General features: G+C 37.5%; 2 protein-coding genes and 1 pseudogene across 2 annotated transcripts; all 3 read right to left on the bottom strand.

Moving 5' to 3' along the window:
- Nucleotides 1–756: 756 nt before the first annotated feature.
- On the bottom strand, nt 757–2,584 carry LOC111789002 (2-methylpropanoate--CoA ligase CCL4 pseudogene; annotated as a pseudogene).
- A 5,118-nt stretch (nt 2,585–7,702) lies between these two features.
- LOC111789012 (2-methylpropanoate--CoA ligase CCL4) lies at nt 7,703–9,545 on the bottom strand. Its single transcript, XM_023669627.2, has one exon. The coding sequence runs from the start codon at nt 9,505–9,507 to the stop codon at nt 7,855–7,857; it is 1,653 nt and encodes a 550-aa protein (XP_023525395.2). The 5' UTR covers nt 9,508–9,545; the 3' UTR covers nt 7,703–7,854.
- A 4,618-nt stretch (nt 9,546–14,163) lies between these two features.
- Nucleotides 14,164–16,389, bottom strand: LOC111811826 (2-methylpropanoate--CoA ligase CCL4-like). Its single transcript, XM_023698870.2, has 2 exons — nt 16,277–16,389; nt 14,164–16,067 (listed from the first exon to the last, which is right to left on the bottom strand). Exons 1-2 carry the CDS (start codon nt 16,331–16,333, stop codon nt 14,337–14,339), a joined length of 1,788 nt encoding a protein of 595 aa, XP_023554638.1. The 5' UTR covers nt 16,334–16,389; the 3' UTR covers nt 14,164–14,336.
- Between the last annotated feature and the right edge of the window lie 547 nt (nt 16,390–16,936).

The following is a 16,936-nucleotide window of genomic DNA, read 5'->3' as shown; positions in this document are numbered from 1 at the left end:
TCATGGACTATGAACGCTTATGGTAAAATTTTTATAAAAAATATAGCAGAAAATCAATAATGTGAAGTTTAAATAAAATAATGTTATAATCTTAACTTAAGGGCTATAAATAACATCAATGGATCTATCCTAACTTAAGTCCCATTGTCATCACAGCGGCATCGTCATCGGTGCAGATATTTCTTACCGAAAAATAAGAAATACTCTTAAGTAACCCTACTATTGGGTTAGAAAATGCAATCATGTTTGGGGCTAATCATTTCATAAAAAAACATTTCCATGGTTTTGAACTCTGCTTTCAATCCTACCCCGCACAAAGGGGGTAGGATTGTGATGTTCCACGTTGGTTGGAAAGGAGAACAAACCACCATTTATAAGGGTGTGGAAACCTTCCCCTAGCAGACGCGTTTTAAAGGCTTGAGGGGAAGTTCGAAAGAGAAAACCCAAAGAGAACAATATCTACTCTCGGTGGATTTGGGTCGTTACAAATTCTCTCCACATGGTCCACATACGTGCACATGGACTCACAAAACGAGTGTATATGTACCCCTTGGATCTGTCCTTCAACTAGCACACACTCATACTGCTAGAGCCACGGAGGAAAAGGAGTCCCCATAATATCAAGACACGTGGATATCCTAATATAGGCATCTGTGCTCATCCAAACATTATAAATTAATCTATCTATTGTGAACTGATTAATGTATATATTCTGAATAAAAATTTAAAAATTTTAAATTTTAAATCCCCAGTTTATTTGTTTAACTTTTATTTATTTATTTATTTTTGTGAAAACATTTATTATTAATATGAGGATATTTCAAGGATTGTTTTTAGAGATCCTCTATATAGGACCTATTGACATAGCCATTTCCCTAAGTAAATACTTTTGGATCTTTCGGGTCGACGTTTTCGGCAGCTCTGTCATGAACACCACTGTCTTCGGCACCATAAATCGCGGCAGCTTGCCTATGCAATACTCAATAATTTCCTCTTTGGTCGGTTTTTGAGCCAATTCCTCTCTTAAGCTAACAAACGCACACGGCGTCTCCCCCCAATACTCATCCGGTCGCGCCACCACCGCCGCCTCATTCACGGATGGATTCGCATACAAAATCGACTCCACCTCAACGCTGCTCAAATTCTCTCCGCCGCTTATAATCACATCCTTCGACCGGTCCTTTATATCCAAATACCCATCAGGATGCATCACTCCAACATCTCCCGTAAAGAACCACCCGTCCTCGGTCATCGACTTCGCCGTCGCTTCTGGATCTTTCAAATACCCAACCATGATCGACCCACCTCTTAGAACCACCTCTCCCATCGAAACTCCATCTTGTTTCACACTCCTTCCAGTATTCGAGTCCACCACGTCTACAGCCGTCATTGCCACTGCCCTCACCCCCTGCCGCGACTTCATTCGTGCCCTCTCCATGCCTGGTAGCAGGTTCCACTGCGCCTTCCATGAGCAGAAAACAACTGGCCCCCCTGTCTCTGTTAGTCCATATCCGTGAGTAACATCGAACCCCAACGATTCAGTGTGGAACACAACTGCTGCAGGCAATGGTGCTCCAGCAGTGAGAATCTTGACAGGCCAATCAAGAGTTGGGTTGCTTGGAGAGTTGGCTAGCATGTTCAACACCACTGGAGCTCCACATAAGTGTGTCACCTGATGGCGGCGAATTAGGGAATAAATCAATCCGGCATCGAATTTTCTAATGCATATATTTGTGCCACCGACAGCGGCCATTCCCCAAGTGAAACTCCATCCATTGCAGTGAAACATGGGCAATGTCCATAAATAAACCGATTGCTTTGGAACTCCCCATTCCAGAAGCATATCCAGAGTTACTATAAAACTTCCTCTGTGACAGTGAACCACTCCCTTCGGCGAGGAAGTGGTTCCAGAGGTGTAATTAAGAACGATTGGATCCCATTCGCTCGCCGGCCAAATCCACTGGAACTCTGCATCCCCTTTCCGAATCATTCCCTCATACGAATCCACACAATCTCCTTCAATCAAAACAGAGGATGATGATTCCTCTGCTGCAGCATCGTCGGCAATGAGGACGAGCATTGGACGGTTTGTCTCCGGCGGGAACAAGGCCAAGGCATCTTGGATTAGTGCATAATATGCCTGATCCACAAATATGAGTTTTGATTCGCTATGGCAGAGCAGGACGGAGATGGTTCGAGCGTCGAGGCGGATATTGATAGTGTTTAGAATTGCGCCGGCCATGGGAACAGCAAAGTGGAGTTCGTACATGGGGGGAGTGTTGGGAGAGATGACGGAGACGACGTGGCCTCTCTGGATGCCGGAGGAGGAAAGGGAAGAGGCGAGTTGAAGGCATCGATGGTGAGTCTCCGACCAGGTGTAGGTGGTGTCGCCGTAGATGATTGACGGAGAGTCGCCGTAGATGGTGGCGGCTCTTTCCAGGAAGCCGAGGGGAGTGAGGGGAGGGGAATTTGCCGATCTTGGCTTCAAATCATCATTGCAAATAGATTTGGAGGACATGGTGAGTGGTTTGTAATGGTTGCTCTGTTTCTGCCTCTGCAAGTATAAGAACAACTAATTAAGTTTAACAGGAAAACCATAGCTTTTATCTAACCATAGGTGCCTGGGACGAAGACTCCCATCTCATCCCGACACAACTCTAGTTAATTGTTTACGTTAATGAAAGTCTCACATCCTCTAATTTAAGAAATATTTATGAGTCTATAATCAAAGAATACTCTCCTATTAACAGTTTAGGCTCAGGGTGGACAATATGATATCATTGTGAGAGAGTCGTGTTTGTCTAACTCTTTATATTTAAAGGTGGATGGGAGAAAGCTTCAAAAATTTTGAAAACTAATCTTACCTTTTGTATTTTGTTTCAAAAATATGTTTGAGACTTTTAAATTTTCAATAATATGCTTAATATAAAACCTATTTTTTAGTTCATCTTTATTTACCTAAATAGGTAAAAAGGAGATATACTTACCTTCTTTGAAATATTGGTAAATATTGGGATGTAGATATTATCCAAAGTTTGGCTTCTTGAGTTTGACACTGATTTTGATCGTCTAAATTTGGAATTGTGGTCGTTACACATCAAAGGTGAGTCCTATAAGAGTTTTTATTATTTCATGTTAGATGAAGAGAAAGAAGATGACTTATAAGTGGGTAGCTTTATGTTCGAAATCAAACCAAAATTCCTTACCGCTCGGTCTTTGAAGGTTAACTTTACTGGACGCCTTGAAAACCAAGTGTTGTACATTCTTACTATATCCTCTTTGTTGATATCAATGGTCAAACAAGTTAGGTTGAAGAGTAACAACCAAACTCTCTCTGTGATTATTCTACAAGAGATGCAACAAATGTTTGAATTTATACACCGTCAATCTATCACTCATTTATGGAAAGGAGAGAAGAAAAGTTTGAACATCTTTTCTATTTGTTTCTTGATTCTTCAAAATTAATACTCGTTTAAACTTAGTTTCTATTTAATTTTAAATTTTTTAATAATGATAGGTTATTGTAGAAGTTTGAATTTGATTTCAAATAAAGGACTTTGAAATTGGTTGTTAAATGAATATTAGTAGAGTTAATGTCAGCTAAGTTAAGAGAACGATAATATAATAGTTCAAAAATATATATATATATATATATATATATATATATATTTACACTAGGCTACCCAGAGTTTATCATGGGCACGATAATGGGTGGCACACAATTTCATAAAATTGTATAGGGGTGTCTTGCTTTTACCTAAAATATAAGAATAACATGTATATTTACGTGTGAGCATGAGCCCACCAGGCGGGCTCGCATACCCCCTGGCCCTGTAGGTTAGGCTAGCTTCTCTAGACTATTGTCGAACACCCTGAGGGAATAGTGACCATTGTAGCTCATGGTAAACATGATGGTCATTTTAGTCTTATACTGTACACGTCCGTACTCATCGTAAAGGGAATATATCCCGATGCACATGAATATACAATTATGCATGAGGTCCCCATATTTTCCGTCGTAATAAATCATGCAAGACAACCTCATTATTTCATCACATATCACACTCGATAATATGTGTACGTAAACTCTCATAAATCATTTCATACATAACATAATTTTCAAACCCTGGCATCTGGGTTGCACATCGTAGATTTTCCTTATTTCAAAACATATTATAACATTTCATAGCATAGCATGACCTTACATAACATATCATAGTACATCATGGCATCTCATAACATAACATAGTTTATCGTAACATAACATGACATTTCATTTATACCATAATATTATTTGACATTTCATATAGCGACACATAACATAATATATCAAACCATATCACACAAAGAACACGTGCAAGGTCACTGGGCACGTGTCATTATACATAAAACAATTCTTCCAACCAAACCAATAGTAGAACCACTTACTTGGTTGACCTAAGCTGAAACTAGTACTAGTACGACTCCTTGTTGCTAGTTTAACGCGCTCTCTGAAATTGGTTCACCTAATTTTGCATAAAATAATTTAAACTTGACTCTAAACTAGCTAAAAGGTAGTCATAGTCATACTAACCTTAAACGCTTCATTGAAACTAGTAAAGAAGGGTAAACTTGACTCTAAACTAGCTAAAATGTAGTCATAGTCATACTAACCTTAAACGCTTCTAAAAAGTTAAAACTAGTAAAAAAGGGTTCGAGCTTATGATCAGCTGAAATGTTGGCTTGAAACGGTTAGAAAATGTATTCTCTAATTGGCTTATCAAATGTGATGAAAGGAAGACCAAGGAACCTCCATTTTACATTGGAGTCCAATTCTCCACCTTCTCAACCAATGGGAGGTGAGACAATTTTTTTTCTTCTAATTTTGGGGTTTTTTTTCTCTTATTTATTATTATTTTATTATTATTATTATTATTATTATTATTATTATTATTATTATTATTATTATTATTATTTGTATGAAGATGTAAGTTAAATGGAAACCTAACTAATAAATTAGTTTTAATTATATGATTTAACTAATTCAATTAGTGATATAATCTAACTTCTTCATATCAAATATAATTAATGGAGAAACTAATGCATTTAATATGGTTCAATTAAACAAAGTTATTTGAATAAGTCTAATCACTCACAGTTATAAACTAATTATTGGTCTTTGATGGAGACTGGAATCCCTGCCACAACAGAAGGAGTAGAGATTATGGAAGCACAACAAAAAACAATTGCAGACCAGAAGTTGAAAGACTTGAAGGTCAAGAATTATTTATTCCAAGCCATTGATCGAACTATTAAGGAAACGATCCTTAATAAAGTACCGGTTCCACAAAAGTTAAAAGAGCTCAACTCCAAGCTCTTAGGAAAGAGATTGAAATCAGAAGGTGAGAGTGTTGATGCATATTTTATTCGTTGTCTACGCATAGACAAGGGTGGAGAGTTCACCTCTCATGAGTTCAACAATTTTTGCAAAATTAATGATATCAGTAGACAACTTACTGCAGCCTACACTCCCCAACAAAATGATGTAGCTGAGCGCAAGAACAGAAAAATTATGAACATGGTTAGAAGTATATTATCAGAGAAGCAAATTGTAAAGAATTTCTTGCCAAAATCAGTAAACTAGACAATGCACGTGCTCAACAGAAGTTCTACAGTGGTAGTGAAAGATATGACTCCTGAGGAGGCTTGGAGTGGCGTAAAATCTAATGTTGATTATTTTCGAGTTTTTGGATGCATGGGGCATGTTCATGTATCAGATGGTAAGAGAAAGAAGTTAGATGATAAAAGTTTTCAATGTGTGCTTCTAGGGATGAGTGAAGAGTCTAAAGCATATAGACTCTGATCCAGTGTCTAAGAAGATAGTTGTAAGCAGAGATGTGATTTTTGAAGAAAACAAATGCTGGAATTGGGGGAAAACTAATGAAGAAGCTAGACTTGATACCCTCGAATGGGAAGATAGTAATATAGAAGGAAGCGAACATGACCAGAGTGAGAAAGAATCTGAAGAGGAGACGATAGCAGAAGAAGAAGGGGAAGTTAGTATATATTCCAGTGTGTCATCTGAATCAAATTCCTCAACATCTGAAGAAAGCACTCCCGAAGTGAGGAACAGAAGAGCACCATTATGGATGGAAGATTATGTGAGCGGGGGAGAATTTTCTAAAGAAGCTGAGCAAACAATTTAGTTCTATTAACCTCAACTACAGATCCGACTACCTTTGAAAAAGCTGTTCAAAGTTCAAAATGGAGAGTTGCAATGGACTTGGAGATTGAAGCCATCGAACGAAATGAGACTTGGGAGTTGACAGATTTGCCTAAAGGAATGAAGAAGATTGGAGTAAAGCGGGTTTTCAAAACCAAACTCAACGAAAATGGCGAAGTTGACAAGTATAAGGCCAGGTTGGTAGCAAAAGGTTATGCACAACAACATGGTATAGACTATACCGAGGTGTTTGCACCTGTGGCTAGGTGAGATACTATTCGAATGATAATTGCTTTAGCAGCTCGGAATAGTTGGAACGTGTATCAACTCAACGTGAAAAGTGTTTTCTTATATGGAGAATTAAAAGAAGCCGCCGTTGTTGAGCAACCACAAGGTTATGAGAAAAAAGATCAAGAATACAAGATATACAAATTGAAGAAGGCATTATATGGCCTTAAACAAGCCCCACGTGCATCGTACAGTGAAGCACATTTTGTCAAAGAAGGATTTGAGAGGTGCAACAGTGACCATACTTTATTCATACAAACAAGAGATGGAGGTAAAATTTTGATTGTTAGTCTATATGATGACGATCTAATTTTTACTGGTAATGATGAGAGCATGTTTATTAAGTTCAAGCTGCAAAAAGAGTGCTGAGATACTTAAAAGGTACTGTAGATTTAGGAATCATTTATCGGAAAAGGGATAATGGAGAGTTGATAGCATACACTGACAATGATTATGTTGGAGATATAGATGACAGGAAAATCACTTCTGGCTATGTGTTCTTACTCAATGATGGAGCAATGTCTTGGTCCTTTAAAAAACAACCTGTAGTTACGTTGTCCACCACTGAAGCAGAATTTGTGGCAGCCGCGTCTTGTGCTTGTCAAGGGATGTGGATGAGGAGAGTTTTGGAAAAACTTGGTCATGTTCAAGACAAGTGTATCAGTATGTTATGTGATAACAGTTCCACTATTAAGTTATTCGAGAATCCAATCATGCATAGACGTAACAAACTTTTTCTTTAATTCCAAAATTGTAGAAAGGAAGATTGAACGCCTCCCATATAGGCCTCTTGAGTCCTTGAATGCCTCCCATAGATAGATGCTCGACTCATAGGCCTCTTGAGTCCTTGAATGCCTCCCATAAATAGAGGCTCGACTCTTTCTCTAGAGTTCTCGAACAGAATACACCTTAAACTCTCATGATTTTTTTTTTTTTTTTCAAAAGATCTTATATCAATAAAGATTGTATTCCTCGCTTATAAATCAATTATTTTTCTCTTAATTAGCTATTGTTGGACCAAGTTGATTACCTACACAATGATTAGTTTGTCCCTATTGAATACTTTGAAGTGAGTGAATATACTGTTGCATCAACTCATGTAGCTACTGATGACGAAAGTGTGTGAGTGTCCGCGATCAACAAGTAATCATATGAAAAAGTTTTCAAGTATCGTGTTTCAAGTGTAACAACTCGAAATTCAAAATGTATTAATTGAAAGAAAATGATAGAACAAATTTATTTTCAGAAGAAACTTATTTCTAAATTCAAGATTCGAATTTTCAAGATTTAAAAACGGTAACAGCGATAACATTTATTACTAACATTTATTACTAACTTAGTAAGGATAGTTCTATAAAATGTCTCTATGGAGGGCCCATTGACATGGCCATTTCCTTAAGCAAATACTTTTGGATCTTTTCGGTCGACGTTTTTGGTAGCTCGGTCATGAACACCACCGTCTTCGGCGCCATAAACCGCGGCAGCTTCCTTTTGCAATACTCAATAATCTCCTCCTCTGTCGGCTTTTGAGTCAATCCCTCTCTCAAGCTCACAAACGCACACGGCGTCTCCCCCCAGAACTCGTGTGGTCGTGCCACCACCGCCACCTCATTCACGGATGGATTCGCATACAAAATCGACTCCACCTCAACGCTGCTCAAATTCTCTCCGCCGCTTATAATCACATCCTTCGACCGGTCCTTTATCTCCAAATACCCATCACGATGCATCACTCCAACATCTCCGGTAAGGAACCACCCCTCCTCGGTCATCGACTTCGCCGTCGCTTCTAAATCTTTAAAATACCCAAGCATCAGCGACCCAACTTTTAAAACAATCTCTCCCATCGATACTCCATCTCTTGCCACACTCTCCCCAGTCTCCAAATCCACTACATCCACTGCCGGAGTCGCCACCGTCCTCACCCCCTGCCGCGACTTAATCCGCGCCCTCTCCACCGCCGGTAGTTGGTCCCACTCTGCCTTCCACGAGCAACAAACAACAGTCCCCCCTGTTTCTGTCAGGCCATATCCATGAGTAACATCGAACCCCAATGATTCAATACGGAACAGAATTGTGGCAGGCACCGGAGCTCCGGCAGTGAGAATTTTAACCGGCCAATCAAGTGGTCGGATGTCTGGAGAGTTTGTTAACATATTCAACACCACCGGAGCACCACATAAGTGTGTCACGTGATGGCGGCGAATCAGGGAATAAACCAATGCCGCATCGAATTTTCTAATGCAAATATTTGTGCCGCCGACGGCGGCCATTCCCCAACTGAAACTCCACCCATTAGCATGAAACATGGGTAATGTCCATAAATAAACCGATTGCTTTGGAACTCCCCATTCCAGAAGCATATCCATTGTTATTATAAAACTTCCTCTGTGACAGTGAACCACTCCCTTCGGCGAGGAAGTGGTTCCAGAGGTGTAATTAAGACTGATTGGATCCCATTCACTCGCCGGAAAAATCCACCGGAAATCTGAATCCCCTTTCCGAATCATTTCCTCATACAAACCCACAAAATTTCCTTGACTCAAAACAGAGGACGATGATTCCTCTGCTACAGCATCGTCGGCAATGAGCACGAGCATTGGCCGGTTTATCTCCGGCGGGAACAAGTCCAAGGCATTATGGATTATATCACAAAAGGCCTGATCGACAAATATGAGTTTTGATTCGCTATGGCAGAGCAGGATGGAGATGGTTCGAGCATCCAGACGGGTATTGATAGTGTTGAGAATGGCGCCGGCCATGGGAACAGCAAAGTGGAGTTCGTACATGGGGGGAGTGTTGGGAGAGATGACGGAGACGACGTGGCCTCTCTGGATGCCGGAGGAGGAAAGGGAAGAGGCGAGTTGAAGGCATCGATGGTGAGTCTCCGACCAGGTGTAGGTGGTGTCGCCGTATATGATTGACGGAGAGTCGCCGTAGATGGTGGCGGCTCTCTCAAGGAAGCCGATGGGAGTGAGGGGGGAGGAATTAGCAGGTCGTGGCTTCAAATCTTCCATGGAAATGGATATGGTTAAAGCTCTGTAATGGCTGCTCTGTTCTTGACTCAAATATGAGAATGCCGTTGTAACTTATAAATTTGAAACTTACCAATTATAAACCTAGCTATTAAATATAGATATCTCACACATAAAAATTATTATATAATAATAATAATAATATTACTATTATTATTAATATTACCAATAGTAGTAGATTTCTTTTGAGCCTTTTACTTTCCTTTTATGGTAAAAAAAATCTGTCCTTTTATTTCTTTAAATAACAATTTAATTTTTAATTTTTAGTAATTTATTATATGTACCTTAAAATTTGTAATAATTTACTTTCTACCAAACTAAATTATGTCAAAATTAATTTTTATAAATCTATTTGATTTCTTTTTTTTTTTTTTTTTATAATTTACTTTAATAAATTCCCATTATTTATTTATTTATTGATGTGAAAGTGTGGGCAATTTAGATTATTTAAATAAGTTTGGATTAAATTGCATTATTACTAATTGAAATAGAAAATTAAAGTGAAAATAAAAAATTGAAATAAGAAACGAAAAAAAATAAAGGAAAAAAAAATAAGAGTAATAAAAATAATTTCAATATTATGATCCCTAGACTAATTAATAAGTTAATTAATATTATACATTATTGAATCGATAATTAAGTAATTTACATTAATCATGTCTAGAATAATCAAAATAAGTGTAATGAGTTCTCGATATAAATTAATTAATTTAAGGTAAAGTAGTATTGTCTGTTTTGGCCCATTATGCATCATCGTCGGGTGTACGGTTTCCCTTTTCAACAATGGCACAACGTCGTTGCTGGCATATCACTGAGTGTCTAACTCCTTGAAGGCACAACGATCTAACTGGCATACCATCCAGTCTCTGCCCCCTTGAGACACAACCGTTCTCGCTGGCATACCACCTAGTGTTTACCACCCTTGAAGGCACAACGTTCTAGCTAACATAGTACTTGGTGTCTCAGATATTGATGAGCATGAGAACTACAACCACAAAATAAGGAAAATTTTGAAAATTAAATGGTGTTTTTAATTTTTTTTTAAAAAAATTAAGGATATTTTTTAAATAAAATAGTAACCGTGTTGATTCAAAACTATAATTTTAAAATTTTTTAATTTAAAGGTACTTTTTTAGATTTTTTAAAAATTTTAAGGGTATTTTTGACATTTTTTTAATTCAAAGATATTATTAAAATTTTTACTGTTTTTTTTAGATATACAAAATTTAAGAATATTTTTATTAATTTAAGTGGCATTAGAAATATTTTTATTAATTTAGGTCGGCAATTTTATCCACCTAAATTAATATGTTTAGTTAAACAGGTTCAATCTAAACGGTTTAATCTAACCATCTAATTCGATCCAATTAGATTGGCTTGGTCACTTTTTGAACGGATTTCAATTATACAAATATTTATTATGAATTTTCGGCTCAATTTTGAATAAATTTTGCACGAGTGAATATGAAAGAGAAATGTTTGCTATAACTTAGACTCGGGATTGGTATATTTGGCTTAATTTCTTAATAAAGCTTATGCGTTATGGTGAATTGGAATGAAACAAATAGAGTTTCGTGTAGACCTTGGATTATGAACGAAATCGGTTAAGTTATTGCATGAGATGTGAATTGTAGTAGTATTTAAGTCTAACGTGTATAGGTAATTGAGAGACAAGTCGTGACGATAAGCTATGTTAGATTATAGAACCAGGCTTAAGAGAGAAACACTTTTAGTCTATTTGTTTCGTTAGGTCAGGATATTACGTGTGGGAATTAATATGGTGGTAGGCACGAGGTCATTCCCCTCTTGATTGTCTGTTATCTTATTCTACTACGATTGTTCTTTATTGGCATGAGTTTGCATGTGAGTTCATTTTTGCTTGTATGTGATATTATTCTTCCGCCAAAAAAATCATAAATAAAGAAATAAAGAAATAAAAATAATTATAAAAAAAATAGTTAAAAATAAATAAATAAACAAAAAAAAAAACAACATTTCTCCACTTCTCTTCACTAACCTCTCATCCCTTCCCACAATTATCTCTACTCAACCCATCTTTCCACCAGACAGTGTTACTGCAAAAAGAAACAAAAAAAACAACAATTGTGAGACTGAGGGAAAAAAATGAGAATGACCTTTAGCCAGTTGAGATTCGCGGAGTTTTAGAAGATAGATCTTATCAATAAGGTATATATTAAACCTTCATTTTCTTTTATTTTTTTATTTTTATTTTTTTATTTTATTTTTTTTATTTTTTTATTTTTATTTTTTTAGAAATCATAGCAATTAGAGTTAGATCTCATTAAATTATTAGGATGGTTTAGCTTTGAGTTAGAAACTAAATGTCAATCATTTATACGATAAATCAGGTCGGATTAATAATATTAAATTAAATTTATATCAATAGCCAAATGAATAGATCAAAAATCGAATGACCGATAAAATTGGTGAACAAAAAGTAAACACTGAGATAAGAAAAGATTTAGAAACACCAGTCAGCTAGAAATTTGGAATACATGAAAAGGAATTAAAAAGCATAAACTAAATAGGGAGAGAAAAGTAAAGATAGAGAGCATTAAAGTGCTGAATACTTGAAATAACTCTATATACTCTTTTTTTTTATTTTATTTTTTTTATACAACAGTAACCATTGAAAATAAGATTTTTAATAAAAATATAATTATAGATATATAACATTTTTTCAAGACTTTTAACAATAGATTAAGGTAAATGAGAGAAATAATTTTATAGAGTTCAAACTTGAAACTGATGTCATTGACTCACATTGGTTGACTTGGATTTCAAATGACAGAATCGAACTTTATTAAGGATATATTTGTGACAACAACTTAAACTTCTAACCAGGTAAGTGGTCTTACTATCGGTATGATTATATTTGATGTTGACACGTGTCTGTGGTTTTGCACGTGTCATATATACTGATATGTGTAAATTATCAATGAATTGATATGTTTATATTATGTTTATGTTATGTTATAATATGTGGATTGTTGATAATAATTATGGTATGATGTGTTCAAGGATATGTTGGATACGAGAAGGATGCACAAAACGAAATGTAACGATAGGAGTAAGATACGTTCATGAAACGTTAAGGTTAGGTTACATACCGGAGTGCTATGGATAGGGGAGATTGATGAAAGAATATGGTTAGGATATGGGTAGAAATGGATTGGTTTGTGATAGATTGATAGAACGATAGCGTTAGGATACGTTCCTGTGATGATATGACTAAGGTACGTTCAGGTAACAATATGACTGTGATAGATATAAAAACGTTAAGGCTATGATAAGTTAGTGAATGATATGACCACGAAGTGTTTACGATATAACATGTTTATGATACGATATATTGTGATGTGATATGTTATGTTTAGATTGTTTTGTGTGACCATTGAGGTAATTGTTGTATGAATTGCACGTTATGAAACGACATGTTAAAAGCATGGAGCGTTGTGTTATGTTTTCTATATTGTATGTATACAACATGTTATGAATGACATGAAATGAAATGTAACCCCGTTAGGATTATGTATGATACATAGACTGAAAAATGAGAAATGACATGTTAAGCATGAACGATGATAGCGGGGATATATTCATTAATGATAAAAGTAGAAATGTAAGAGACCTCATGCATTATGTGTGCTCATGCTTTTAGGGGATACCCCTATTCCATCACGAGGGTACGGACGCGTACATCCAATAGCAAGGGTACGTTCGTTATGTTTTGCATAGCGCTGCTGTGATGGTTACTAGTTCTAACGGTGTTCGGCCTAAGGAGCTCTCAGAGTATGCTCGCCCGACAAGGAAAGTGGTCCAGCGGTGTGCGAATTGACTGGTGAGCCCATACTCGCACGTATGGGTTGTGTGTAGAGTATATGGTACACGTCCAAATTATCCGTTAGGACAGTACCGTAAGAAAATAAATTGAAAGGATAAGTTCTGTCATTGCATTTGCATGTTCTTGCATTTAACCCCAATAGTGGGGTCACTTACTAAATATTTCTTTAAATACTCAAGCCATGTGCTACTACATTTTTCAGGTTTAGGCAAGGCATTCTTGTACGGCTGACGACGGCATCGCAACTCGAGACCATGACACATGCATAGGATAGTGGTATTTATATTCTTAGACTTAGGCTAGAATAGGATGTTTTTAACTTAAACGCTTATTTATTTTATTTAGTCTTTTGTTGTGTCGTTTAAAAGATGTTTTCGAAACACGTAAGTCCACGGCTGTGTTTTAAGATAAAGGATATGTTTTATGGAATTTAAGTAAAGTCTTCCGCATTCAATATTTAGGATATGTATACAGTAGCGACCTTAAATTAAGTAGAAAATTTCAAGTCGTTACATCTAATAATATGAACTCAGATGTGAAATCACTCTAACATGAATATGTTTCATTTTACTACGCTTGTGCTCGGTTCGTGCTCTACGTGAGATGAGAATACATATGGGGTCACTCACTTTATATACAAATTTCTACTAGGGTCGTGGTTTAACAATATGAACTTGTATGTGAGGTCAGTTCTTGCATATATATAAGATGATCCTCTAGGATCGTATCCTTCATGATAAGGTCACGCTCTACATGTTTATGAGATGGTCTACTAAGGTCGTACACAATGTGTTAAGAATTAAGGTCCCGACGAAAACACAAGCAAACAATGAACTAATTGAAAAGAACTATGAACTTAAAAGTTCTAAAACCATAAATCAAATAAAATAACAACTAACAACATTGTTTAATAATTTGTAAACAACTCGGATTTTGAGTGATTTCTTCACAAACGGCTCGGTTTCGGCCCTATTGACATGGCTATTTCCTTCAGCACATATTTCTTGATCTTTCCGGTCGATGTTTTTGGCAGCTCCGCCATGAACACCACCGTCTTCGGCACCATAAATCGTGGTAGCTTCCCTCTGCAATACTCAATAATCTCCTCCTCCGTCGGCTTTCGAGTCAATCCTTCTCTCAAGCTAACAAACGCACACGGCGTCTCCCCCCAAAACTCATCCGGTCGCGCCACCACCGCCGCCTCATTCACGGATGGATTCGTATACAAAACCGATTCCACCTCAACGCTGCTCAAATTCTCTCCGCCGCTTATAATCACATCCTTCGATCGGTCCTTGATCTCCAAATATCCATCAGGATGCATCACTCCAACATCTCCGGTAAGGAACCACCCCTCGTCGGTCATCGACTTTGCCGTAGCTTCTCGATCTTTCCAATACCCAACCATGATCGATCCTCCTCTCACAACAATCTCTCCGATCGAAACTCCGTCTTGTTTCACACTCTTTCCGGTCTCTAAATCAACCACATCTACGGCCGCCACCGCTGCAGTCCTCACACCTTGCCGCGCTTTCAACCGCGCCTGCTCTGTCGCCGGTAGCCGGTTCCACTCTGTCTTCCAAGAGCAGCAAATCACCATCCCTGCTGTCTCCGTCAATCCGTATCCATGAGTAACATCAAACCCTAACGATTCAATGCGAAACAAAACCGCCGCAGGTAGTGGTGCTCCGCCAGTGAGAATCTTGACCGGCCGATCAAGCGGTCGGTCATCCAAAGAGTTCGTTAGCATATTCAACACCACCGGAGCTGCACACATGTGTGTGACGTGATGGCGACGAATTAGGGAAAAAATCAACGCCGCATCGAATTTTCTAATGCATACATTTGTGCCACCAACGGCGGCGATTCCCCAGGAAAAACTCCATCCATTGATGTGAAACATCGGTAATGTCCATAAATAAACTGAATTCTTCGGAACGCCCCATTCGAGAAGCGAATCGAAAGCAGCTATGAAAACCCCTCTGTGACAGTGAACCACTCCCTTCGGCGACGACGTGGTTCCAGAGGTGTAGTTCAGAACGATCGGATCCCATTCACTAATCGGCCGAATCCACTGGAACTTAGAATCACCTTTTTGAATCATTTCCTCATACGAATCGACAAAATCGATACGAATTGAAACAGAGGACGACAACGATTCCTCCTCCGCCGCCGCAGCATCGTCGTCGATGAGGACGAGCGACGGCGGATTTGTCTCCGGTGGGAACAAGGCCAATGCATCGAAGATTAGGGCACAATAGGCTTGATCGACAAAGACGAGTTTCGATTCGCTATGGAAGAGAAGCGTGGAGATGGTTCGAGCGTCAAGGCGGGTATTGATTGTGTTGAGGATGGCGCCGGCCATCGGAACAGCGAAGTGGAGTTCGTACATGGGGGGAGTGTTGGGAGAGATGACGGAGACGACGTGGCCTCTCTGGATGCCGGAGGAGGAAAGGGAAGAGGCGAGTTGAAGGCATCGATGGTGAGTCTCCGACCAGGTGTAGGTGGTGTCGCCGTAGATGATGGACGGAGAGTCGCCGTAGATTGTGGCGGCTCTCTCGAGGAAGCCAATGGGAGTGAGGGGAGAGGAATTAGGAGTTCTTGGCTTCAAATCTTCCATGGAAATGGATTTGGAGGATTTCGTTAGTGCTCTGTAATGGCTGCTCTGTTTCTGTCTCTGCAAATATGGGAAGTTAGAGGAATGAAAGACGACAGGATAATTTATTATAAAAAAAAAAAAAAAAAAAAAAAATTAATTGATAAAAATCTTTGTATCTCAATTTTTTAATGTTATATAAATTAAAATTTTTAATCAAGTATTATATATAGTGAAACAGGGTTAGAAGTGGGTAGCTTTATGTTCGATATGAATCCAAAATTTCTTACCGCTACGACTTGAAAGGTTAACTTTATAGGACTCCACAAACTCAAAGTGCTATACATTCTAATTAAATCGATCAATGTCGAGTTGGGTTGAAGATTTTGATAATTGAAGTCTCCCAACTTGTACTACGAAAGCTTCAATTTATACACGAAATCAATTTATGACTCATTTATGGCAAATTTATTTGAACTTAGTTTCTATTTGGCTTTAGTTGAGTAGATTTGCCAGTTAGAACAACCTGAAAATAGAGTAACCAATCATTCTGCCCCACTCTGTTTTTAGTATTATTATGAAAATTAGTGATGTATTTACAAAAAAAGACAACTAACTCGAAAATAGAGAATTGTGTTGTGTGTTGGTCATGAACTCTATTTCAGTCACCTAACCTGCAATTTCAAGTCAGTTGAAAAGAAACTTTTTTTTTTTTTTTTTTTTGTTATTAGATTAAAAAAATGAGATATTGATTCAATTTAATTTTAAATTAGTTAAGTGTGAACTTAATTAGTTGACTTTAATGAAATTAGAATTAATGTGATAGTTAATACATGTTTAATATACTTTAATATATATATATATATATATTCATAAAATGAGTTGTAAATTTATTTATAATTATTTTTATTTTTTTTTTATACACATAGGAACCAATTAAAAACCAATTT

This window comes from Cucurbita pepo, chromosome 1, assembly GCF_057944985.1.
Source record: "Cucurbita pepo subsp. pepo isolate OVF chromosome 1, ASM5794498v1, whole genome shotgun sequence".
Lineage (NCBI taxonomy): Eukaryota > Viridiplantae > Streptophyta > Magnoliopsida > Cucurbitales > Cucurbitaceae > Cucurbita > Cucurbita pepo.
The sequence above is the reverse complement of the archived record's forward strand: the minus strand, read 5'-3'. Positions and strand labels throughout refer to the sequence as shown.